We start from the raw sequence: 27,264 nt of genomic DNA, 5'->3' as shown, positions 1-27,264 counted from the left end.
ACAGTCCATGCTATGTGTTGACAATCAGTCCCTTACTCACTACCAATTATAACCCAAACCAAAGATGGTTCTGGATCACCACAGCCTGTCACTCACGCTGTAAATGCTGTACTACAAGTGTTATTTTGAGGCCGTTAGCCATAACTACATCAGATCCCGTGGCCTCCTAAGAAGACTCTGAAGAGCGTACAGTCACCTAAAACTACGCCCGTGAGCACTGCCGGAGGCAGAGATGGAGCCTCTTCTACAAAAGCCCACCCTAGGTACCCCCAAAGAGGTCACCTCATGCAGTTTGAGAGATCACTACATCATGAGAAGACACAATGGTTTTGCTATGCTGATGATTGCTGCTAACCTTAAAGATGAAGCATTGCCAAGCCCTGTAACTGAGCTAACATGACCCTCCTTCTTCCAAGAACAGCGAGGTCTTGAGAAAGTCCTGAATGATCCTGCAATAAATGCCTATGCATTTTTAAAATGAAAAGTTTAACAGTCAACTGATAAAAAAGTATAGCAGCCTAACTCTCTTTACCAAACACCTAAGGAAACAGGAAAACAGAACAAGGCAAAATGGAAACAAAACTGTTACGAAAGAAAGCATTGGGACATTAGGTATACCCACCAAACAACCAAAATGTCATATAACCAGTGTAACAGGTCAATATTGCAACTTTAATTATACTGTGGGATATATATAAGGAACAGAGTAAAGAAATATTTCAATTATACAAAAACTATGCCTCCTTTACCAGCATACAACAAGCTGGTGCCCATGAAGCAGCAACTACAGGAGAGGAAATGATGGGAGGATTTTGAAAGTGTATGAGAACAAAGCGGAAAAAAAGTTACTGAGCCTATTAAAAATACGCACGATCAAAACCACATGGATTAGTATTAGGCTAGTATTAGGGGATAAAAAGCCTGGGCTCTATTTACAATCTAGGCACAAATTTCAGAGGGAGGTAGATGATGTGGTATAGTTAATATCCTTGCTTTAAGATCTGAAAAAGTAAATGAAGGCCATTGCCTAACTTCTGCCTTACTCAATAATGTGTTCTCCAGAAATGGACTGGTACAAAGTAAGAATAAATCAGTGTAAGACTGCCTATTACAGCCCTAAGCAGCAGCACTTGAATTCAAGAGATAAGAACCGGACTGCATAATATCATAAGAAAGGGTAAAGGATCAGTGCAGGTTAAACATGAAAATAATAGAAAAAAATTAAACAGTCACAATAACTGTCATAATTACGCAAACTCATCTAACTTTGAACAGCTGTGGCAATGTAATTGACATGAGCAGGAACAAATTCTTGTCTCTGTCTGTACATCTTTTGCACTGGCTCTTGGAGTTTAATTGTTGTTTCTTCAAGTTAGTAAGATGCCAGCATCAGGAACAGTTACTGCAAGCCACCCAGTAACAGATGCAGAGAAGAAGGGGGGAATCTAATAATAATAACAACACTATTTTGATCAGCTCAAAAGATTCCCTTGAGTCTACTGCAGAAGACAGTAAGAGTGAAATGGAGTATAATAAACACAGAGTATAATGAAATCAGAACTCAAAATCCCTGTAAAATATGACACCAGACACACCAAAAAATCCCAAGAAAAAGGAATTTACAGTATAACGCACCATAAAGATTACATAGGTAGTTTTCATAGCGCAGTTTGACTACTTTAAGCTGGGCTGTTTGCTCTGCTTTCCAAGCACTGGTGGTTCATACCACTATTTCACGTGGAAAGCCTTTCAAGAACCTCCTCTTGGCAGCAAGTACAGAACTGCCAGTACAACATAAATTGACATCCTCACCTGGTGTGCAGTAAACTTATTCATAGACAAATCCTAAGAGCAAGATAATTTACTGTCTCTTCCAAATAGTTACCCACATTGTCAGTGTGTATTCAACAGGGAATTAGCGCCATGCGAATTCACACACTGCAAGCCCTGAGCACTCCTCTCCTGATGTGCATGGGTGCAGCGTCACTTGTTCTTCATCCAGCAGCATTTCTTGATCTATGCCCCTGAGATCAGAAGAGATAATGATCTAATGGTTCCTTCTAGCCTTAAACTACATTATGTTATGCATTTCCAGCAAAACCAATGAGCTACTGGAATTCCACTATGTACTTAATAAATATTTAAAGTCAAAAGGTAATTTAGTCATAATATATAGGGCGTTTTCTGCAAAAGGCAGAATTCTCTTTTAAATAATTAATTCCATATAAATATGCCCTTACAAGGCTATATGCAGCACCAACTCGTATTAAAAGCACCAGTTCAATCACACATTCCCCTACAGAGCTGCAAAGAAATGAAAGACCAATTAAACAGGTTATATTGTACAACCCAATAATATCTAAAATCCTGTTTCAGTCGCTAAACTTTCATACACAACGTAAATATTTTTCACTGATGAAGTGACAGTATACAAGATTAAAGCATTTTCCCACATTTGCCTGAAGAACTCAAGCACCTAAATTAAATATATAGATCTTTCATAACTGTAGACATTCAGTTCATTTTAATACTGTAAATACATGTTGTATTTCATTAAAATAGGTATGATTACAGGAACATACTAGCTTAAGTTCAACAGTACATCTTACATATATATATCCCATCTTTTCTATAATGACAGTGACAACCCACACAATCATATATACAGATCTACCAGCCTATTTTAAAATATCAATTATTTGCCTTGTACATTCAGCCTGCTTGAAAAGTGCATTGAGCATCAATTATTATGCTTTTTAAGTTCACTTTGTGGGTTTTTTTGTTTGCTCTGTTTTTTAAGTTAAAATCACTATTGCTTACACATGGCATCAGAAAGAAGAGCAACACATTAGCCTCAAACTTTGTCCCAGTGCAGTTTTGCCAGTATTGATAAGCCGGATAACACCAACTAAGTGAGTAAACAAATCTATTTTGATTTCACGCTCAGTTAAAAATAGAGTGGGTTGCTCAGACTGAGAAGGGTGTGTAAAACTTAAAGAAAAAAGTTTTATAACTTGAAAGAATTTTTAAGGGCAAACTGCCTGTGTAGGCTATTACATAACCCCATTGCAAATAAAGAAACAACACAATGCCTACGTATGGCTGATATCCATCCAAGAACTTGAAAAATGAAATTGAGACTTGTTACAGCAGCAAATCTACCTGCTAGACTGAAAAATGCATTCATCATCAGGTAAAAAAAAAAAAAAATATCTTCACACATCATGTAATTTGTTTAGTTCCAACATATTGTAAGTAGCTTTTATTAAATAAACTGAAAACATTGAGTTTTTTGCTGGCTCTCTTTCATTTCATTTTTGCCTTTCCTACACACAGTAAATGAGATAAATACTTCTGTATGTTCCACATCTCCCACACATTTGTTTTTCCTTTCTCTTCTCTCTGGCTCTGTTCTCACCAACTTCTTCCTCTCCTGCTTTGCAGGATTTTCCATCCTGTGTTTCCTATTCCCTTTCTTTTCCCAGTTCTGTTCATACGCCCTCTCTCTCTCTCTGCAATTCCCTAGGTCTCCTTTCTCAGTTATGCCTGCAATCCCTCAGTTATGCCTTACACAACTCTCTTACAAAACTTCTCTTTTCTCAACTCAGAGAGTTTTACCACATTCTTAAGAGTTAATGCTAATATGAAAAACTGAGAATATAGGCCCCAGATATTGATGTGCTAGAAAGCAAATTCACAGGTTTTACCTACAACGGAAAAGTAAAGGGGACATCACTGGAATTCTAAGAAAAAGAATAGAGAAACATGAAAAAAACCCTTATTTTCCTTGCCCTGTTCTGACATTCCCCAGCACTGGTGAGAGGGATGTGTGCTGCAAGTGTGGGGACTTGCACACACACAGCCTGTCTACCACAGTATCTACCAGCATTTTTTTCATTCTTCTCACAGTAAACTACTGCAGTGCCTCCTTCTGCATCTGTAGTTGGAGAGTGAAACTGACCTGATATTTGACAGATGTACTGGTGCCCGCGATGTAACACTAAAATCAGTACATCTGTAAGTGTGCCTGTAAGCTGAGCATCACAGCAGGGGCTTGCATGCAGTTCATGGTTCCAAGCTTTCCTTTCCAACTATGCCATCTAGAAATACTCCTTTACTCCTGTTAGCTTAAACTGTGAAGATTCTGACCTAGCAAAAGGCCAGGGTTGCATTCTGCTCATCAGAATCACCCAGGTTTCCAATCACACAATGAAACAGCAAAGTTGAATTTCTCAATTGTGTAACTTCAGCTTGCTGGTTTCACAGAATCACAGAATGTCAGGAATTGGAAGGGACGTCAAAAGATCATCTAGTCCAGTCCCCCTGCCAGAGCAGGAACACCTAGATGAGGTTACACAGGAATGTGTCCAGGTGGGTTTTGAATGTCTCCAGAGAAGGAGACTCCACAACCCCCCTGGGCAGCCTGTTCCAGTGCTCTGTCACCCTCACTGTGAAGAAGTTTCTTCTCAAATTTAAGTGGAACCTCTTGTGTTCCAGTTTGAACCCAATTTCGTCAATGTTCCTCCTATATCACCTTCTCACAATCCCACTGCTGTGATTCGTCTCTAAAAATGAGGCACATCTTCCTCCTGAAATCTTGATTAGACATCCTGACAGCAGTGACACCAGGATTACAATCCAGATTTTCCCTTCCAGCACTTTCAGCAGTTTCTTCGTGTTTCAACTATGGTGACCCTGATGTAGCACAACATTGTATCAGACAAATTCACTTGAAATACTCTAGTATAAGGTAATTATAGCCAGAAATACATGGAACCATTGGTAGAAATGCTCAAAAATTCACATATCTCTACCAAGAATAGCCAAGTTTTCCTCAGCCCAAAGCTCACTTCTCCCCCAGGCACCAAAATCCCAAGGCTGTTACCACACACAACCCACTGCTCCAACATTTCTGTGAAGACACTGGGGTTGACAACTACTGACACAAAACCCAAGGAAAAGTAAAATGGAAATGCAGACCACTATACATTGCCTACTCTGTTTTTCCCCATGCAGGGATAAATTTCACTCTTAAAAGTAACAGCCTGTGTCATAAAAAAGCCACTGTAAAATTAGCCAGAACTTGAAGCTTCAAGCTGTGTAGCAGCATGAGCTGCTGTTCAAAATGGCCTCCTCCCAACACTCCCTCAAACAGCCACAGTTACTACTAGAGCAAGGTGCATGGTAAGAAGCATGTTAATGCTGAAAAAGAAAGGCTAAAAGTCTAAAAGTAGTGCGTCAAGTTCTGGTACTGTCAAATAATGAGATTGCAAATAAGAAAAAAGAGGCTCTACATTTTAGGAGGTTTCTCTTTATTTCCCTGCTGGCCTGAGTCAAGTATGCTAGCTCTGGGGAAATGCTCACAGATACCTTTTATGCACATCAGCTCTACTATTCGCAATTCTATTGATCTGCAAGTGTAAAGTGGGTTTTTTAAAACAACATATTTTTGTCTTGCTTTCAACTGACAGTTCATAAAATTGGCACTTAGGTGTCCATATGCATGTACACACAGATTCAAACAGTAACAGCAGCTGCATGACTAAATGCAGAAGCAAGCTACCCAGTCTTCTGCATTTTATCCCAATAAGACAAAATCACCATGCTGGTTGCTAAATCACCAATAACAAAATTTAAAATAACAAAGAACACCCTTGCAATGTTTTAAAGAACATAAAAAAAAAGGCAACACTGGGCAATTTTAAACAGCATAAGAATTGCATTTGGAATCTAGGTTCTCAGGTGCCGATTCTACAGAACTTGTTGAGATTCCTCATAGAAAGAAGATACAAATTTATTTTACTCATTTGTGAAATCTCAGCTATAATTGACCAACTCCTAATGAGACATCTGACATACTAATTAATGTAAACACAGAATAACCCATAACCTTTCCACTGCTCAGTGATTACTAGCAAGATGTTTTTACTGTGACTATAAACTCTAGAATTTTCTGAAAACATGAACTTTAATTCCCTGGCAATGACCAGCATGTGTCATCTCATTACTTACCACATTTCTGGCAAGAACAAAGTTTGTTGCTAAAAGGATAAATAATGAAGGAAGACAGTGATGGAGACTTACATTATACAAGTCTCAAAGGAACCAATACCCCTGTGAATACCACCATGCCTGGGATCCAAAGCACATCCAGACAGACTCCTTTCTCTGAGTCTGTCTTAATTTAGTCTCCAAACAAAAAGAAAGGTTTAGGTTTCTGCAGCACTTGGAATGAATGGAACCCAACTGAAATTTAAGTCAACAGCAGTTAAATGCAATAGGAAAAAAAAAATGGGAAAGTATCTTTGGACACAGGATAATAACCTCAAATTCCCCTGCAACAGGGAAACATGTTTGTGCTTCTTGTACCTTTACACAAACTTCTCTAGAGGCATCACTTCTCCTTCCTTCCACTGTTTTAGAACTTGCCATGGAGTCCCAAAGTTAAGAGTAACAACACTTCTTTCCCTGCCAGTGTTATCTGGGACAAAACTCAGTTTAAAACCTGGAGTTCCTACCCTTTAAATACTGATTTCCCTCAGAAGGCTTTTTTTTTTTCTTTAATACATTTTCCTCATTTTAGAGGTCCTGCAATTTGTTTTCTCTTTCATATCAGTGTGCATTTTACCTTTGCTGAAGTTTTTAATTGAAAAAAGCATCTTCATTAGGGAGAGCTCCAGTATTCCCTGTTATTAGATGAGAATGCTTGGGTACCATACAAAAGAAAATTCCTGCTACGGAAGTAGTTAAGCGTATGCCTTAATGCTGTGTGAATTTGAAAACCCAATTAATATGTTTTCTGGAATAATTCTCTCTTACTTGATTATAAGTCATCATTTTATTATTTGAAAAACAAAACAATCAGAAGTGGTCACTGGTAGAACCGTATTCATTCTGCACAAAACCAGACACCAAGCAGAGGAGTTCACATTACTGGCACCCTTAAAAATATTTGTCAACACTACAAAAAGGTATTCAGAAAGACCTTCCTAACAGATACATTTCAAACACAATGCATTCAGATGCTTAAAAATAAATCCTTTAGTTTTTATCTTTTACGTTTTAATATACTCTAGAATATCTTCTCTCAATAAACTTTTTGTCTTGTATAAACAGATGGCTCTAAGACACTGAAAAACTTTTAAAGCTCATATTTTACAAGTTCATATAATGCAGAGATGTTGTGGAATCTCCCTCCATCCTTAAAGATACTCAAAACTCAACTGGACAAGGCCCTGAGCAACATGATCTGGCTTTGAAGTTAACTGTGCTGAGCAGCAGGATTGGGCTGGACAATCTACAGAAGCTTCTTCCTACTTAAATTGTTCAGTGACTCTAATCCACTCCAAAACCAACTGAAAAGAAGCTGCAGCACGTAAGTGAAAAGCATTACAACTCATCTCTTACCAAAATCTGCTGCTTTTACCTATGCGGGATATTGAGCAGGAAGGCATTTCTCCAACTCCAGATCTACATTTAATTGTCTCTTAAAAGATGTCAGAACAGCAACATTAATTCTTTGAGGCGGAGAAAATTAGTGAGCATGGACCAAAGCTGTGTTACTGCTCCTGTTGGTTTCTAGTCCCGCTTCTTGAAGAGCCAAGTCTACCAAGAAAAACCCAGGGAAAAGCTAACAGCAACAACATCATGGTCATGACTTATTTAGTAGGTAGTGGTGTTTTCCTGGCTCCCTCTTCCACCTCCATCTGGTGAGGCTGCCCTCCAAGGTTACAGGAGGGCAGTCAAGCCAAGCACCAACACTTCAGAGTGAAAGCCCCGATCACCAGAAGTCAATAATGAGTAAATCTCTCTCTTTCCAGGTCTAAATGCTAATTCCTCTGGCATCAGATGGTACCCATCACTGTTCGAAAGCAGGCGATATGTGAAGTACCCATCCACTCAATGCAATGTTCATCATAACAAGAAAATTTCTCATTTACAATTTTTGCACATTAACTTCTGGTAATAGACTATTCATCTATAACCAATCTGGCATAAGCATCAAAGTTGTAGATGTTTATTTTTGTTTGTTCTAGCACAATATTTTTTTTTCTTTTGAGGATTCTTCAGCACCTTTAATAAGTGATTTACAAATGGGCTGCTACAGAGCTATGGCTAGGAGCTGCTGTATAACACTTCTCTCAAATAGCATCCAGCCTTCTATGCAGAATGCAGAGGAAAACAATTTTCACTCATGCTTACACACTTACTATGCACTATACAGACACTGGAAACAAAAGTTTAAGTTCAGAACTCAACTTTTAGAGTATCCAAATAAAAAAATTAAATCAGGTGTTCTTTATCACTGATGTTTTTTATTATTGCATTTAGTCAGCAAAACAAAACCAATGCTTATTACTTTTTGACTTCATAAGCAAATATTTATTTCCCAATGCCACAGGATTTCACAAGCAAACACTGCAGGAAAATATTTAATACATAAATTATGTTCCCAAAGATATTTTTCAGTTTGCTAACTTTCTTTTAATTATGAAACTGCTTAAGGTTATCACTGTTTTATTTTTAAAAACAAGCAGAGTCTACAACTTCGATCCAAGTTCTTAACTGTGTCCTTTTAAATGTTTGTACTACCTAAGCATCTAAAAATACAACAGAGTTACACAGGTTTTAGAATACAAGGTCAAACCACCACATTTTCAAGTGCTGCACACTGCCTCTGGCAGAAACCATTAACTAGAATTTCAGAAAATAAAATACTCATAATGCACCTAACTAGTTTTGTAGAGTTTTTCTCTGCACTTCACAAGAACAATCCTGCCATCAACAAGTCTAAACTACTGCAGGTAACACAGTTAGGCATTACAGAAAGTTCTTAGTCTTTAACAAGAGCACTCTTCATCAATAAAAATGTCAAAGCCAAATCATTTTTGCTTCTTTCTTCTACTTGATCATATCAACTTGGAAATTCCCTGTGCTACAAATTACCACTTCTAATCCTTCTCCTATACAGCAGAATCCCATTTCCTTTACAGGGAAGGTCAAGGTGAAATCCTTGTGATGTATAGCTGAAGCCCCATGGTTCCCTATTTACCAAGCCCTCCAGACAAGAAAACTGGTGCATATGAATCAAATAGAAGCAACACTAATGCATTAATGACTGACATGTGGCAGAGACACAGACACACAGATGCAGCTTGACATTAATGGAGAGATTTGCCTGTGGTCATGCACATAGAAGCGGGTAGGGGGGAAAGACCCACCTGCCTCATGTTTTAACCTGAGTATGAAATCAAATGTCAGACAAGATTAATTAGATGCCTAGAGTTTTATTCTTTTCTGTTGATAGAAAAAGCACATTTCCATAATGTGAGGAAGCATTTATGTGGATAGCAAATCAGGTTGACATTGAAGGAAGGTTTACTTTATTGTGAATGCTAGCTGTGTGGTGCTTGTCAGTGCAATTACTTTCTACTCAAGTGGTTTGCTTTTTAACATTTTATTATCTTAACAATAAAAACCCTGGAAGCAATAATTATTTATTATGCTAATTCTTTAGCTTTTTTTATTATGAATTTCTGCCAGACCATTAAGACTTGCTGTTTTCCAGAAATAAACCAGATTTATTAATATTCAGCCAATTAAAAAAAAAAAAGGCAAAAACAATCTCTGTTCCAGTAATTAGTTACTAACCAGTCAATTTGTACACTTATCAGCTTCCCCATACGTTCTATTTTCATTCATTCAATACTCAACATTTCTAACATCATCCTGATTTAAACCAACTTCAAAACACAAAGTCCACTGCAGCACTTTTTATAAATGATGATTTAAGCAGTCAGAGAGGCAGCAAGGCTTTAGACCACTCTGAAAATGCACTATACTCAAGGACTGCATTTTAATTATGGAAACCTTTTAGAACATCCCTGTTTTATTAACAGTAAGTGAAAGACTATAAACAAGGCTTCAGTATGCACCACTTCTTCTCAATCCTGCCTAAAGCCCTCAAGGGGAAACAGCTTCAGTGTGCTTTCATTTCTCCCCCCAAGCATTCTCATCTCTGAATGCCTCTTCTCACCAGCTTTAAAATTCATTTAATATAACAACCACACAGATATGCTTTTTTCTTCCTTTTTTTTTTTTTTTTAACTATACAAGTGTTCCCTCCTTTAGGAATAAATACCAAGGCCACAGCTCTCAAACTCCCACAGCATAAATGTAATATAGGAGGCCATAAGCAAGTCAAAGTAGAAAAGCACTGCAACTAAATGTACCTTGAAAAGTTCTTAGTCTGCAATGCTTTCATAAAGCTTCATGTCCATGCACAAACTGTCCAACATTTCATGTAGCAACAGTGGTAGTAATCCCTGGAAAACTTCTAGAACAAATTCCCTAGCTCAAAGCTTAGTTGCCCTGAGCTGGTACAGCACTAGCTTTTCCATGGCAAGGACGCAATGCTTCAAGGTTTGCCACGGTGGCTCTCCCAGCTTCCACATACAACACCAACCCCCGTGCTGCCACGCAGAGAAGCGGAGACAGGTTTCTCCATCGCTCTCTGCTTCTGAAACAGCTTTCTCCTGTACCTCCCACTGGGAGATTCTGCCCGTGGCAACAGAAAGTTCGCTATTAATATGTAATATATCCCACAATTAGCACTGTAAAGCAGGTAGTTATCTCAGAACTGTCCTCCCATCTCCTCCCTCATAATAACAAAACTTTATTTACAGGGAAAAAATAAAACCCCCACACAACTTATTCAAAGCTCCAGCTATTTGTTCCTGACTTGAATCATTGGTGTGCCATTGCTGACTGCATGGGCACAACCTAACAGGGGACCGATGATTTGCTCTTAAAGAACCCGTAAGTCTCCTTCTCAGAAACAATCCAAACCAGACAACTGTGCTGCTCCCACCATTGAAGGAAGAGATGTAGAAAGCATGAGGGTATCAAAAGAGAGAAGGAAGGAACATAAAGTAAACTCTTGCTATAGAGCAGAAGCAGAAAGAAGCCATCTTTGCTGAAGTGGATGTTCTGTAAAAAAAATAAGTTGTAGATGGAGAAACTTTTGCCCAAAACAGATGTCAAAACTTAAGCCCGGCTCTACGTTACCAAGGAGGGACCACCCTGATCAAGATTAATGGGCACATGGTTACCAAGTTCAGGACAAATTTTCTTAGAAATATGACTCCTTGTTATGGAAGTGCCCTTCCTCGCATGTACTCTTCCAACATCATTAGCTGCTTGAGGGTTCAAAGGGCATATTTACTGAAATTCATATTCTGAAATTTTATTTCTATCCCAGCTCATTAAGTAGAGAAAGTCATCACAAGGAGCACACACGTAGAACTATACAGACACCCTCGTGACCACCAGACTCTCCAGCTATTCCATACCTGTAGCTCCTGTGGCCCCCTGCTATTTACTGGAACCTACTTTGCTGAAAAAAGCTGAAACACAGAAGCAAAAACTACAGTGGAAGTAGTTTATCACAGTTACCAGATTATTATCAGATCAGGCACCATGTCTGAAATGCTTTGATGAACACCAAAGAGAGTATAAAAAAAATCAAAACACTGCCATTCAAAGACACAAGATCCATATTTCATTCTTCATACCCAGGAGATATAACTATACATTCAAGCATAGAAGTTCTCCAAATTGAATTCATAGGTCACTTAAGTGTTTAAATTGGTAGTTGCAGTTGAAAAGGAAGCTGTTATACACAATGCTACCATCCCGAACAATACAGAGCATGACTCAATGTTCTGCTTTCTGTTGTACTACCTCCAGTAAAGGACACTTGTACTTAATAGTGATGTGAAATAATGCTGACCCTTCTGATTTGCTCTTCCCATTCTCTATGGGAACCTGGCCTACACTAAGAAAATAACCACAGGAATGCTACTGGTGTTCTGTTACCACTTCTCATCCTAAGTGAAAAAACAAAACCCATCAAATCCCACAAATAAATAAAACCAATCAAGGCCAGACTAAGAAAATTACCAAGATTATTTAACAAAAATCAGAGTAGAAAGATACACCTCATAAGGTACTTTTTAAGCACAGAGGGTAGAGATGGAGGAGAAGACAGCAAGTAGGCAGGGATGTGGATATAGAGGGCCATGGCAGCCTAGTCTGTGTTTTCCTGCTCAGACATACCTAAGCTACCAGATACAGCATCTGCCTACAAACCAGTGTCAACACAAGGAAACAGCCAACATAACCAATTTCCTGGGAAACATCCACCAGTGGTTCACCTGACAGAAAGCAAGGCCAGGGGTGTGGGGTGTTTGTGAAATCCTTTCTTACAACGGACCAGAGCTCTCAGGATGGGCACACAGTAATTCGCTTGCCTTTTTTAAATACATCCACAGCATATTGCTTTAGCCTCTCCCAGGACATCAGGTGAAGCCTGTAAAGTTTATAACATCACTTCAGCCCTCCTGAGTAACTATGTGCCTCAATGACCTGCATTATTCTCTTCTACAGACAGAGCAGCCTGATTTGGTACAATCATCACATTCCTATCCACACCTCTGACAAAGTGTGCAAAATTCTTCAGGAAGTTCTGTCATTCCTGGATCTCAAAGTTATTTCATCTGCAGACCTAAGCCAGTACAAGTTGCATTTGTTACCAAAAGATAGGCAGGTAAACTGTTTCAGCATGATTGCCCCCCTTCAGCAGAGATTTATAATATAATGCTCTTAAGCTTTGGTCTCAAGATACATTGCATTTGAATAAGTAAATGCTAGATTTTTATTTTTTTTTTAAAACGTACAACAACTCTTAAAAATTACTCACCTAACAAAACACTTTAAAAAACATGATATCATAATCACTTCGGGAGCTACACAGAAACCCCTAAAAAATACAGGCTTCTACAAACACACCTGAAGACAATTAGCTTTTGGCAATGACTTCTGGCTGCTCAACTCAAAGTGACATAATAAATATACAGCATGTAGGTTGAGAGAACCAGTACACATGGAATAGAACTTTGCAGAAGCCTCTGAATTTTTTCTCTCAGGACAGACACCAAATTTTTTGTCAATATGCTCTACAAAGTATATTACTAGACATGATGCAGAAATAGAAAAAGCTCTTTAAGAATATAAGATGATGTGACACAATCTGTGTATCCTATTATTTTAATTTATTGTCCATGCATTTCAAATAGCATTAATTTACAACAGTAAAAAGCAAACAACTAAATACATACAGCCCTGATAGCTTCAAGTGTAAAATACAAACTGTTTCGCACAACAGCTTAGAATGCTGTTGTGTATAGAGTAAAACTTGATACCATGGTAATTCTATCTCATGTACACACAGGAAATGTATGGAGTAGCCATGAATATTTTCTCTTCAAGAAAATGAATTTCCATAGGTGCAACATTCCTGTATCAAAGGTGCAATAGTTCACAGCCATCTTCCACATCAACATAAAAAATTATTGCGAGTGATGTCAAAATCCATTAGGCCCCACTTTGTTTGTTTATCACTGATCCACCACCGCAGGCAATCAGCTACATCTCCAACCAGGCTGCATTAGCAGGCTGACTCCATTGCAAAGTAAGAGTGAGGAGCATGAATCACCTCAGAAAATAGTCTCAGTTGACCCAGCTCGATTTGCACAGAAAACAGATGAGGAGTGCTCATGAAATCTCACAGCACAGCTGAGCAACAGGGGAAGTATCCTCCATCTCCAGGTGGGTCAAACATCTTCGGAAATAAAAATCTAACTCTAGCAATTTGTGGAAGTGTCCATCTACCTGAACTTCTCACAGGAATATACCTCTATCAAACTCATTATCCTGCTACACAACTGCAGCCATTTTAAAGCTTTTGCACAAATTCAACAATTCCCATGTAGCTGAACCTCCGCACAGTGTATGTATGTATACAAGATGAGAGTAACCCTTTTGTATTCCAAATCACAGCCCCACCTCAGCTAAACACAGAATCTCACTGCTTTCAGGTCACTGAGATGCCACTTGGAAATCCTCACCCACTCTCAGAGTCACCCTGCTTTCCAAATTTCATATTCTGTCAATACTGTAGAAGGCAGCAAAAGAAATCAGTTGCCGTCTCGGAACTACGCAGCTCTGAAGAAAAGATGCCAGTAACATTTGCTCCTGTCATTAGAGGAGACAGAACCCAACCAGTATTCATCTTCCCAAAGCTCTGTGATCTAATTCTACACAAAAGGCTTAATAAGGTTTAGACTCATAATACAATTAGTAATTTAGCTCACAAATTAGACTATCTATTAACACTCCAGCAGAGACATCAGCCATATGAGGATTAAGAAGGAATCTTCTGCTCTCAATACGGATGGGAGAACTTGAATCCTTTAACAGACTACGTCAGCTTCTGCACAAGAGAACATATATTGCATTGCACAGATGCTGTGAGCGTGACCAGCATCCTGCTCATATATTGAACTTTCATTAGTAGGAACGATGTTAATAATTTGCACAGTAAGTACAGAGTGCAAACTTTCAAATTCATCTTAAAGTACAATTTTAACTGGTCAAAATATGTACTGGTAGAACAGAATACACTGCATATGCATTTAAATGCATTAGAAGTGCACACAAAAACAAGGGTCAAAATTAACATGTCAACATGGACAAACCACAGGTTTACCCAAGGTATGGATATTATAAAACACTTAACTGCAGGATTTGAATAAAAAGCAACTATTTTCCAAATCTTTGCATACAACTTTTGTTCTGAATCTATTAAGAAGCAAAGTAGATGTAATAAAATATTCTGCATTATCATCTCCCCATAAACAGTGCTCAAAAGATTTAGAAAAGAGCTCATACCTCTAGCATACTACTTAATGGCACTTTGTCCACACAGAAAATAATTCCAGATGAATTTTCAGAGGCAGGCTGAGTGGGTAAAAAAATACTTATTACCAAGGAACTAAAAGTTAAATTGCTGTATCTGAAAAGTGCTGTTCCTATTCCTAGAAAGTTGTAACTACATTTCCACAAAAATGCTGATATTAGTGTGTTCATGCTGACTTGATTTAACACCTGATTTACTTGCAATTATTATGTCAACAGGAGGAGCTTTTTGTAATTATTTTCATAGTATGTCCCAAACAGACTGCATTCACCTTTATGTTTTGAGTTTGTGTTTGTATAAATAGTGCCAGTATTACTAATTATTTTTAGCTTGAAAAGCAAACAAACAAACAAAAATCTTTATCAGTTTACTTCACACTCCAGTAAAAACTCTTCACACCCAGATAATATTATGAATAACGTCCATCTGGTCTAAAATCTAGATCTGGCCACAGTATCTGATTCTCCACTAGCACTGCCTGCTGTTCTATCAAGCATTCAGTGTGACTGCACTCAGTGCAAAGTAAGACTTAAACTTACTCACTTACAGTACTTACTCATAAGAATATGCTTTGCTGGCACGTGTGCTAACACGTGTATGGGACTGTTTTGACCTAATTTGTCTCAAAAACAAAACAAACAAACAAAAAAACCCACAACAAATTTGTTATGGCTATGAATACTACTCAGTCATGAATTGTATCCCCAAGCTTCTGTCATAGTTCTCCCAGATGCTCTGGAGCTTTCCCAAAATGTGTACATAGATCTCCAAACCATGAGGGCAACAGAGTGGCCCCTGGCACCACAGGACATCCTCATCAGCCCAGTCTCAGCTCAGCCACAGCTGCCCAAGGGACGGAGGTGGCAGGGGAAGGAACAAATTATTTGTGGAACATGGTGACGAGGAGCAGACATGAACAGACAAAAGAAGGTGGAGAGAGCACAGGAGGTGGCAGGTAACCAACATATTCTTAAAGGCAGCCGGTGGTTAACAGCTTTGTTAAATACCTATGTTATTTGCTGTGGAATAGATGGTACTAAAGTGCAATTTTAGACGGAACTGAGAGCATGTAAGAACCCTCCCTCTTCCTCTGCACAAAATTCCAGAGTACACAGCTCTAGCAGATTACTATAATTGGCCAATTCTTTCTTTTATTGCTAGACCACTGTGTAGAGTCAAAGCACTGAAATCATGTGAATGGGACTGCTGGTGAATGTCACATATTTGCACAATGCCAGTTCCAAGCATACAGATCTGATTTTTTTTTTTTGCAATTCTGCTCCCAAAGGTCCAGAAATATACATCATCTAATTCTGGCATACAAGCCAGAATTAATTTTTCACTGCTGCAAATCTAGCATGACACTGCAGTTTGTGAGAACTTTAACAGAGCCAGCTCTGGAAAAGTGCTATTTCTCACTCACAGCGAGTCAGTGGTTCCCAAACTGTGGTTTGCAAAATTCCTGTGATCCACCCACTACCAGCACTGATTTGAAGCAAACAAGCCTGTCAGATACTATTTCACTGAGGCACATTTGCTGTGGACCAATTCAGGAAGCTGCAAATTTACATTCATTTTGAAACTGAGATGTTAAAAATTACGGACAGTTTTCATTACAAAGTCTTTGTGTTTGGGCTACACATCAGAAACTGACTCCGTTTTTGCAATGAACACAACAGAACCGGTAGCCAAGCAATAACTCTTCAACACAAGGTTCCATGTTGCAGCCTGAATTGCAACCTGTCGCATGTAACAAAATCCTCCAAAGTAGTTTCTGGCTGATGCCAGAATGAGTCCACAGCTTCTTTCTGTTTCCATTTGTCACAAAGTCTTAACGGGTATCTTCCAAAATAAGAATTTAGACTTCAAAAGACTGTATCTGTTTCTCTGTAGAACTCAGAGAAAGAATTTCAAATGTAGCAGACAACACATGCACAATTTTTGTTCCTTAATTACCCTTGAAGCAATCTTGGCAATACAATTAGACCAAGTCCAGACAAGTCTTTATCTGAACTTCTCAGTCTGAACATATCCCAGGCTTCACCCTTACTCCCAACTCAGAATTACTATCTGCACTTCAAGACTCCCAAGTCCACCATATGACATAGGAAGGTGCAGGTGAATGATGCTGAAGTGCACATTGAGTAATGGGTCTGCCAGTGAATCAACACACAAGCGCAGCAGTATGTTCCTCTGTGGCTGAAAACCAAACAGAAGCAGCTGAGGAATATTATTCTTAAGGGATTATTTCCACATTGTCTGCCTGCATGGATAATCTTATGCTAGATACTGGGCTACAACATGAAGAGCACTTTGAGGGGTTTTTTTAAGTTCACACCTTTTTGTGGTTGTGTAAAGTTTTTAATGGGGGTAACATTTAACTCCCCAATATTCAGGATGCAAAGACGTAACAGATTCTAGTTGACAAACTGACCTTTTGTTAAGCAATTGTACACGTAAAGATGCAGCTCTGAAGCTTCCGCAAGACTCGTTTGAAAACCCCAATCCATGTCTGCTGCTGCAGAGGCCAGCTCTTTATTTGTCAAGAGTATATTTTAACTTGTCTTGGGCTCCTGAGCCCTACATAATTTCAATGCCTATTTGTTCTACAGGGTGTGTGCTTGTCTCAAACACTCAAATAAATTAAGCAGTCAAACTCCAGTGTTTTCCAAATTCCCCAAATGAAAATGCTAGGCTAAGTCACTCTTACTAGCCTAAATTTATGTATACAATCCTAACAAATCTTAAAGTAAAAATAAATAAAACACACCTCATGAACTTTATATGTGGTCTTCAATCCATGTGCTTTGCTGTCACTATAAACAGAAGGTAGTAATGTTGGGCAATATACAGGCTTCCATTTCCCATCTTCAACCTCCAAGGTTTTAAATAAATATTAACTTTAATCGTGTTTTGGTTTTGTTGGTTTCCCGTGACACTCACAGACCTAACCCCAAAAGGCTGCGTTCATATTTAGAAAGCTGCATATGTGTTCTCCTGAGCTAAAGCTGAATCAAGATGACAGCTCTCAGATACAGTAAAGAGGGCATCAACTGCACAGTGCCTTAAAGTTATCAACAGCACAACAATTTTTCTCATGCAACTAAGAAATTACTCCATTAGTAGCTGTCTCTGCAGAAGTTAAAAACAGCTTTAGTCATGTGTTACGTAAAGTGCTCATATTAAAGTGTTGAATGCAGTGCTTTGTAAAATAATCTTCATCAACTCTGCAGAATTCAGAAAAGGTAACATTAAAGGAAGAAAGGCTATAGGACTTCTCAGTCATTAACAGAATAACTACTCCATGGCTCTTCGAAATGTCCACAATTGTCTCTATGTCCTAAACATGTGACAGTATTCAAGCACATTGTGCAGTTTCTAGAGAAAACTGCAGTTACAGCTGGTGACAAGTAACTACTGTAGATTTTCTCTAAATATGTTGGGATGTTCTGAATTGTCACCTTTTTTCCCCTTTTATTTTGTAATGGAAATTTAGCGAATTTCTCAAATGTACAAAAAAAAAATAAAATTAAATTTAAAAAATCCTACTAGTCAAAACTAAACAAAGAAGCCCACAAAAAGAACAGAAAAGCCTGATCATGAAGATCCTCACCCATGCCACAGTCGAATGCCAGATCATAGACCTAAATCTGGGTCTCCCACACCTACGCAGGAGTTCTGATCACAGAGCAACTGATGATCACAACAGGAGATAAAATATATATCTGTCTTTTTCACGCTGTGCACCAGTGGTATGATTCATGTCAGGCTACGTCATCCCAACGCGGAACCTGAAAAATCTCCAGGTTCAGAAAGTTCCACTGAGAGATAATTTCCTCATTAAGATTATGATGTGTCTTAGAACAGTTAAGTAAAAGAGATCTAACACTATCAAAGTAGTAATAACTTCTAAAAATTGTAATCATCAGAACATTGTTGATCCTGAATTATTCTGGTTGATCAAAACATCATAGTGACTATAACAAATTATATATATTCCTATACAGACTTGCAAACAGTGTCAAACCCTGAAACAAATACATTTCCTCGCAATTTTCTACCAAGACTGGGAGCACACTTTGAACAGGCCATAGAGTTGTTGGGAAATGTCAGACTTCTCACAGCAATTTTATTTAATAGAAGGATGGAAGAAGGAATAGGTAATAATGTTTTGGTTTGATTTTTTTTTCCCAAACAAAACAAATATACCAATCACATAAGAAGAGAGAGCAACTACACCAAACAACTACAGAGTTGTTACATCCGATCTGGGGCCTCACACAGTTCACTGAGATGGCGACTGACTTTCATATTTGTTTTCAACTGTTGGCTGAACTGTTTGCTAAAGCAGTCAAAAGCCACGAACGTGAAAAAAGCAGAAGTGAGATGAACGGGAGCTTCTATGCATGTAGAGGACAATGGGAAACTCTTGAGGAAAGCTCAGCCACTGCTTCGGATATAACCTGGTAATATTCTTTTTTCTCTACATACCCTCAGAAACTATGTAGACTTGATAACCAAAACTTCAAGATGTGCATGTAGATGACCACCTTTTGGTCATAAATTACTGTATCAGCCATAGTAGAATTACTAAACATCAGTTCCCAAAACAAGGAACTGTTTGACCTTAGAGGGAACAGATCGAGAGGGAAAAAAAAGTACACCTCCCCTGCAACCACCTCTGATATGAGTACACCATAAAAAATGCTGAAGTCTGCTGGGAGGTAATAACTCAACTTCTTAAGACACAGACATACAAACTAGTGCATAGATTACAAGCATATATACAAGTATAAAAGTGAACAGGTCGTGGATGGAAATTACTCCATCTAGTCTATATTCACCCAGAAAACCAAAAGCGAAAAGGCCCTCTATTCATGTACCTGTAAGAACAACTTCATTACGAAAATCTCAAGTCATTATTGGTCTACTATCCATCCACCTGAAGGTGCAAAGGAACTCCTATAATATCCTCCTCAATCTTATGTTAGAATCTCATCAGCACAACTAAACAGTTTTTCCATCTAATCAGCCTGCATTTTTTGCACCACACAATTAAAACAAAGGGCTGCAAACGAAAGTATTTTATCTGGCACGTTAGCTGCAAAAATTAGAAGTCTAAACAAGATATGATTTTAGAGTTAGGGATAGAAAAGGCAATAGGATTCAAGGCAATAAAGCATGATCCTTCTGAAAACTTCCCCAAAATAACTGTGCCATAAACCTAACAAACAAACAAACAAACAAAAAACAAACCCACCACACAAACCTACCCTGCTCCAATAAAAGCATGTGATGCTCTATTTCATTCTACTAGAAGATGAAGAGCTGAAGTAATGAAAGAGGTAATTAGCTGTTACTTATTCCAGAGCAAAATAATTTCTTATGATTAACAAAAGTGTGTAAAAGGTATTTATAATAGCTTAACACTGAAGATTTAAAAACAAACAAACAAACAAACAAACAACACAAACAAACCAAGAAAAAACAACAAAAACACAACACACATAAAAGAAGACGGGAAAAAAAGTAGCAAATCTACCCCTCAAAAAACCCTACTGTAACAAAAAATTACTGCTCTCTAAATCAGGGCAGATTGGGGTGGGGGGGAGGACCAAAACATACTCATAACCAAGCAAAATGTTGGTTTTACACCATTCCACAGAAAAAAAATTAAAACTAATTAACGTCATTACACTTAATCATATGTGTAAGGATAATCAACTATTGCTATGTAAAGCTGTCAGAAGACACATTCGAGACTTGAATATATTATTAAAGATAAACATATTCAAAACTAAGATGACAAAAATAAGGACATGCGAATAATCATAAGCCCATTTATGTTTTCCAGATGTAATTAAGCTCTTTTAGGACTTTAGCTTTTTTTTATAGAACATCTCTTCCAGCAAGGTTCATCTCTTACACTTCCAGAAAATGTTAGTTATGCCTGGCTTCCCACCTTTCCCCCCAAACACCCTCATTCTAACCTGTTTTCAGAACTCTTCCCTGCTGATACTGCCCTGGTTTTGTCCAAACAAACGTGGTCATTACTTTATTTCCTACTGTTGCTACTTATGTGGCAAAGGGTCACTGTGGAGTCAGATGCTTCTGCCTGAGATATTTTCCCATTCCCTGCAGCTCCTGGGCATCTTTTTTAGAGGCATAAATACACCTTTACTTTTACTGCTATTATTCTCAGAAATCTGGGCACAAAAATATCTTTCCTTCATTTTTAAAGCATATATGGGAGACCTAGCATCTGTACCTCCTCGTAACATTAATGTAAGTCACATGGCTTAAAAACCAAAACAAGACATTATTCCAAAATCAGTGCAGAATTCCACTGACAGTAACATCATTTCTAAAAATACTTATTTTGAATGGAATAGAAAGCTTCTTAATAGGTTCTAAGAAGACATACACTTAAGTTTTTATTTAAGACAAGGATCAATCAAGATGGTTAAGATATGGCCTTATCTGATCTCTATCGCAATTACGCTTGCATTTAAAACAGTAGGAAAGTATTAATAACTTCTTTGTAATTTCATGCACTTTTTAATGTAATTTTATTGTATTAGAGCATTCGTTCATCCTTCTGTTGAATACTAACACTGATACTGAAATCAGCCTTTTTCAAAGTAATCAAAAGTTCATTTGTATTATAATCAAACCGGTGCAAACAAGCCACCAATAGATTAAATTTCTCTAGGTCACAAAAATCCATCATATATTTTCACACCTCCCCAGCTCCAAACACACCTACATTCTCAATAAAGCCCAGTTTAGAGAGAAGTGGATTTAGAGATGCAGCTACACCTAGTGATCAGCAGCAGATCACAGCAGGCAGAACTCATGAAGACGCTGCAAAAAATCTGCAAGAAGTATGTGAACGTCGTGGGGTGAATAAAGCGAGACAGTAAAATTTATTGCCTTTTTTTTCTTTCTTTATAAACATACGACCACATGCTACAAACTGGTTTTGTTTTCCTGAAATCCTTTTTAATATGTTGATAACATTACATATCAAATCAGAAATACGAATCTGGAAGTTATCAGCAAAATCAAATGAAACAATCAAATGAAATTAAGAGCACTCTCAGGTTTTCCTAGAGAAACTGAGCAGATGTAAGGTAATTCATCTGCCTTCAGACATCAATCAACAAACAATGTGTACCTGGGAAAATTTTCAGAACTATTTCCTTACATAAGTGCCGTACGTGTAAGCTGAAAGGCTCCAAGGTGCCAGTCATTTTCTGTGGAAACACCTTTAAAACCTAGTGATGTAGCGACCACAAATAGGTGTGTGACAGTGATACTAACAAGCTTTAAACACCCTCCCAAAAAGGCTCTGCCTTTAGCATAAAGCTGCAACATGTGAAACACAGGACCGGTTCCCAGGTCCTGACCCCCCAACATCGCTGGACTATCAAGTCCACACTTCTCATCTTCCCCTTGCTGGATCCGACGACACAAACTGAACTGATCATCTCAGCAGTGATGTGTAAAACTGACCTGGCCACTTGCAACTGGGCTGTTTGACATGTTCGCTGGCCATCTGTGTGTACAAGCGAGCGCACATCAAAAATAAACATCCTCCACATTTTTTCAGGTCACATCCAGATGACATTAGCAAGGTGGAGTTTAGAAGCTTACTTGCTCCATCCTAACATGTTTTGTGATTTGCCTGAGCATTTGTCTCTCTATCTGTCTATCTAGCAACTTCTATGAGCACTAAATATATTATTTTTTTCATAAATTACATGCCGCTATATTGTTTCAGGACACTGTGATTTGTTTTCCTCATGGATTCTGATGACTGCTAAATCGTGAGACCAAGTAGACATCACAGGATTTTTCCCACTCCCCCCTGCCCCGTGTTAATACACCCTTGCAATATTTTTGTACGATTTATTTTTAATTTCTGATGAGGTTTCATTACTAACTTTTCACACCAGAGCAAGGCCAGAATAGCTAAATAAAATAAATTTAAAAATTCAATCCACATACCCACCACACAGTTTCTTTTTTGGCAAACTGTGCCACTTGGAAAGCCCAGACTCTCAATTTCACCTGAAGCATTCTGAAGTACATGCCAGTTTACAGGGGAACACAAGATTTAGTGCATCTAACTGACAATTTTTATTTTTTTTTTAAAGACATACCTAAAAGCTGATTCTTCAACATGCTTCCATTATTTTCCTGGACTATTCTAAATATGAATACTCTCAGGCGTAAAACACAAGTCATTCACCTGTTCATGTGAAAGCAAGAAGTTTGGTTTGAGAATATTCCCTCACAGCTCTCACTCTTTAATAAGGCCTAGTCCGTGCTATGAACTTTAACTGGAATAGTTTTGTTGATAAGCTGACAGCTGTGTCGGCCACTAATACAGCTGCATTTTCACTGGTATATGTGCAGGAGTATGGACTTTTTGGGTGGGAGGAGAGGAGGGAAAGCAGGTGGGATAAGCAATGCGTGCAAAAGCAGAATATGTTAAAATGAGATACAACCACACTTAGAGCTCCTTGCTGGTCAGATGATCAGAACAGCTATTAAAGGCTTCCAAACAAAGATCCTGAATACTCTGAGAAATCTCTTTAACACAGTTAATTATACCAGAAACTTTTTATTTTCTATACATTGCTCCGATCGCCAGGAGCTTCATTTCAGCTTTGATAGGACCTATGAAGACTTAACCTATATTCTTTCTTTTATCTTCCCTCTCTGCAGTTGCCAAACGTCAACATCATCACAGTAAGTTTCAACTTCAGCATGTCAAACTTCTTCCTTACATCTGTTTTTGGAAAATGCAATTCTTGTTTTTAGCGTGCCTACATCCAAAAATGAAATAGATGAATACAAGGCACAACATCTATTCAGAACTCTAGTTTTTGTATTTTTAGTCTATGAAGCAGCTTGAGGACTAGTATTCTCTGTATAAAACCTTTACTAGTCACTAGAAGAGTAATTTTCAATTTTTGTACAGCACTTTTCCTCCTGTTCTTCTCATAATTGCCACTAGTCCGGGTGCAAAGCTCCCTATGAATGGCTTCCTACAAGCACTTTTAGTCAGTCCGTCCATCCACACACATCTCTTTCACCGCAATAGGTTTCATCCCTTCTCAGAGAAAAACTAAAACTTAAAATGCCCTTTCTAACTCTCCACATGTCTATGTTTGACCTAAATCCCTTACAGGAGCGGATTGCTTTCCCTGGCCTGAATGATCTACCATGGAGATGGAAGAAGGAACGCGGTGGAGTTAGATGGCATTTCCTAGGGCAGGAACACCTCGTTTCAGGAACTTCTGTAATGGCAGCATCCAGTGTTTGCATGTGCCCACTTAATAACATTTATGTTAAAATTATAAACAAAAACCAGCTTAATTAGGTGTGCTAGTTTCTCATAAAGAAACTAAAACAAATTAAAATAAACAAAAAAACTACTCTTGCAGAAAGATCCCAGATACTTAAAACAAAAAACACTTAAGCAGCATCGTCCGTTTAGGACAATGTTTTTAGTAAGATCTCTTAAACTCAAATTCTGGAAACAATTTGCTTCTTGAACTGATGAATCCTGAATTTTAGATTCTGTAGTTAAGGACTCGGAGAAATATCTCATTGTTATTAACTGTTAAGCTGCTTTCAAAAGATTACTTGAAAGCTTCCAGGCCTTAAAAAGCCAAGATCTGATCTTTCAGTAAGATTATTTTCTAAATAAGACACTCAAATAAAACAATAGCTGATGGTAATGTTAGAACCAATGTCTGTAAAATAAATCAGTCATTTTAGAAAAGGGTAAAAATAAAAATGGAACTATAAATGCCAAAGATTACCTAACTCACCCACTGCTATTTTTTGCTCAGAACATGTGTGGAGTTGGTTTTGTTTCTTTCTCCTTTGTTTGTTTTTAAACTTTTTATAGGTTAGTTAGTCATAGAACTCCCATCTGCAACAAGGAACAGCTATTACAAAAGATAACTATCCAACTCAAGGACAGATTTTTCTGTAAGCTAATTTCTGTGAAACGGATGCATCAAGCTTTCAACAAAAGCAACAGCAATTTTTCCCCTCAAGCAAAAATGACTCCTAGGCACGCACTTCAAATGGTGAAGTACAAAAACGGAAATTTCATCATTTTGTTCCAAGTGCCCAGAATCAATATTAAAAAAAATTCTGTACGCACATCTTCACAAATAATCTTTACAATCAATATTTAACATACATGCACATATGCATACACAGGGTGAAAGCCGGACAGATTCTGCATCCCGTGACATTCTTCGCAATTTCACTGAAGTTTGTAAATTGCAGCCTCTGTTATTCTGGACTTAGGAAGGGTTGGAATCACACCTTTTGAATAACAGTCTGCACAGGTCATTTCTGAACGGTTTGTGTTTTATATTGCAGCTCTTTCCACAGCATGCAGCAATGAAATGAATACAACAGATACAAATTTAACACTAATGTGGGATTGTTCTTCAGCAAAATGAATGGCACTCAAATGTTGTCCCTAATAAGAGTATCAGCATATCGCACACACACATCATTTAAACATCCAGGAGAATAAGAGTTGCCCCAGCTTAACTTTAGGCAAGAAGTAAGACAGTTCACCCAGGTCAGCAATGAGTTGTGGATTTATCTTAACAAAGAGAGAGCTCTCACTGAAGTCTGGACACTAGACTTCCAATATTAATGAGTTATAGGACTAATATACATGAGTTCAGCTCCATAATTCACTACAGAGCATAGCTTCATCCTAACATGACTGTATGGAAAAGATTTCATCATTGTTATATATCACCTCAGTACAAAACATTTTTCTGCTCAGGGATCTTCTGTCTCATCTGCAATAAAAATGCTGGCGAGAAATTAGGGGAAACACAGCTGCATATACAAAAAGTCCCTGAAACCTAGTGTAAAACCAGAATTTTTTAATTTTAAAAACGTTTAAGAACAGACCACCAATTCCTATCCATAAAACTTGCTTTAGCTACAGTGCTGCATAGAAGTAACATGTAATGTACACAATATAAACTATTCTGCAGCCTGAGCAACAAGGAAAGTCAAAACTATTGCTTCCCACCAGATCAAAACATACTTTGCATGAACTTAAGACCAGCTGTCTTCAATTTAACGTGCCTTTCAGTTGCACTAACTTCATGTTAGGAACAAAACAAACAAACAAAAAAAATGTGAAGTTACTCTTCACAGTGAAGCACGCAGAACTATTTCACAACCCAAATTTCTGTCTAAAATTATGGGTTTCTTCAACTTATAAATAGGACAGGGGTGCAGGCAGAGGACTGGAGACCAAGATAACCATACGCAGCTCTAGGACTTCAGGGAACAGAGAAACGCCGCTGATGGAGCACTTCTTCACGGGATGAGAACCCTGACACCCCGCAGACGCAGGCAGCCCCTGCCCTGCCAGGTGAGGATTTTGGGGGGCTGCAGAAAACGAGGGGCCAAGGCTTTACCTCCGGCTCTGCCAGCATCTCACAGCCGCACCTACGGGCAGCGCGAAACGCGGGGAGCTCCGGGGCCGAGCGAGAAGGAACCGGCGGACAGGGCGGCGGGGGACCCTCCGGGGGGCACCGCAAGTTCTCCTTCCCCCGTCGCCAGCTCCGTCCCCGGGGCCCCGGCGGCGGCTCACCTCGCCCCTCCGCCTCCCGCGCCGGGGCAGAGGGAAACTTTCGGGAAGTTGACGGCGGAGAAACGCCGGAGGGAAGCCGAGTCACGGCCGCCCGTCCGTCCAGCCCTGCCCTCCGGCTGCCCGAGCCCCGCCAGCCTCTCGCCCTTCGCCTCAGCGCCCGTCGGGGCACAGAGGCGAAAACCTAAGGGCATCCCGGCACCGCCGCCACCTCCTCCGGACACTTTCCCCCACACACACACCATGTACGCACCGGCTCCCAAGTGTCAGCCCCGCCAGAGGGACGGGGAGAGAAAAAAAACCCAAATCTAAACCAAAACCCAACCGACTCCGAAATCGCAGCCCTTCCCCTCCGCCGCCCCCGCCAGCGGGAGGGCTGCCCGACCCCGGGGCAGGCGAGGCGACTCCTTACCTGTGAACGTCTGCGCTCCCGCCGCCAGCAAAAGTCCGGCCAAAGTAACCAGGCAAGTTCCAACTTTCCCCATATTTCCACCCCTTCCTGCTCCGGATCCAGCAAAGTGCCAAAGTGTTTGCCAAAGTAGGAGGCGCCCCTTTCGCCCCCCTCCAGTCAGTGGGGCAGGCAGGCAGGGAGGGGGGAGCCGGACTCCCCCACCTGGTGCCCCGCAGGCTGTTTTCCCGTCCTCGCCTTCTCTTCGCTTCGCTTCTAGAGGCAAGGGGTGCGAAGTGTCCGGGGGCTGCTGCCTGCCTTCCTCCGGCCGCACCGCTGCTCTCGCCCCAGGGTCCGCACCGCCTCCCCGCTCGGACGCCCCACGCCTTCCGCCTCCCCCGGTAC

General features: G+C 39.3%; 1 protein-coding gene across 1 annotated transcript in view; it reads right to left on the bottom strand.

Moving 5' to 3' along the window:
- PTPRM (protein tyrosine phosphatase receptor type M) overlaps positions 1–26,956 on the bottom strand; it is a gene marked incomplete at both ends in the record, with an annotated part of 469,357 nt that extends 442,401 nt beyond the window's left edge. The window contains one exon of the mRNA XM_080338550.1: positions 26,884–26,956. Within this exon, the coding sequence (XP_080194676.1) occupies positions 26,884–26,956 (73 nt within the window). The remainder of the gene's footprint in view (positions 1–26,883) is intronic.
- Between the last annotated feature and the right edge of the window lie 308 nt (positions 26,957–27,264).

The sequence above is a fragment of the Nesoenas mayeri genome, assembly GCF_963082525.1.
Source record: "Nesoenas mayeri genome assembly, chromosome: 2".
In the NCBI taxonomy this organism is placed as follows: domain Eukaryota; kingdom Metazoa; phylum Chordata; class Aves; order Columbiformes; family Columbidae; genus Nesoenas; species Nesoenas mayeri.
Note: the sequence above shows the minus strand (reverse complement) of the source record. Positions and strands in the feature narration are given on the sequence as shown.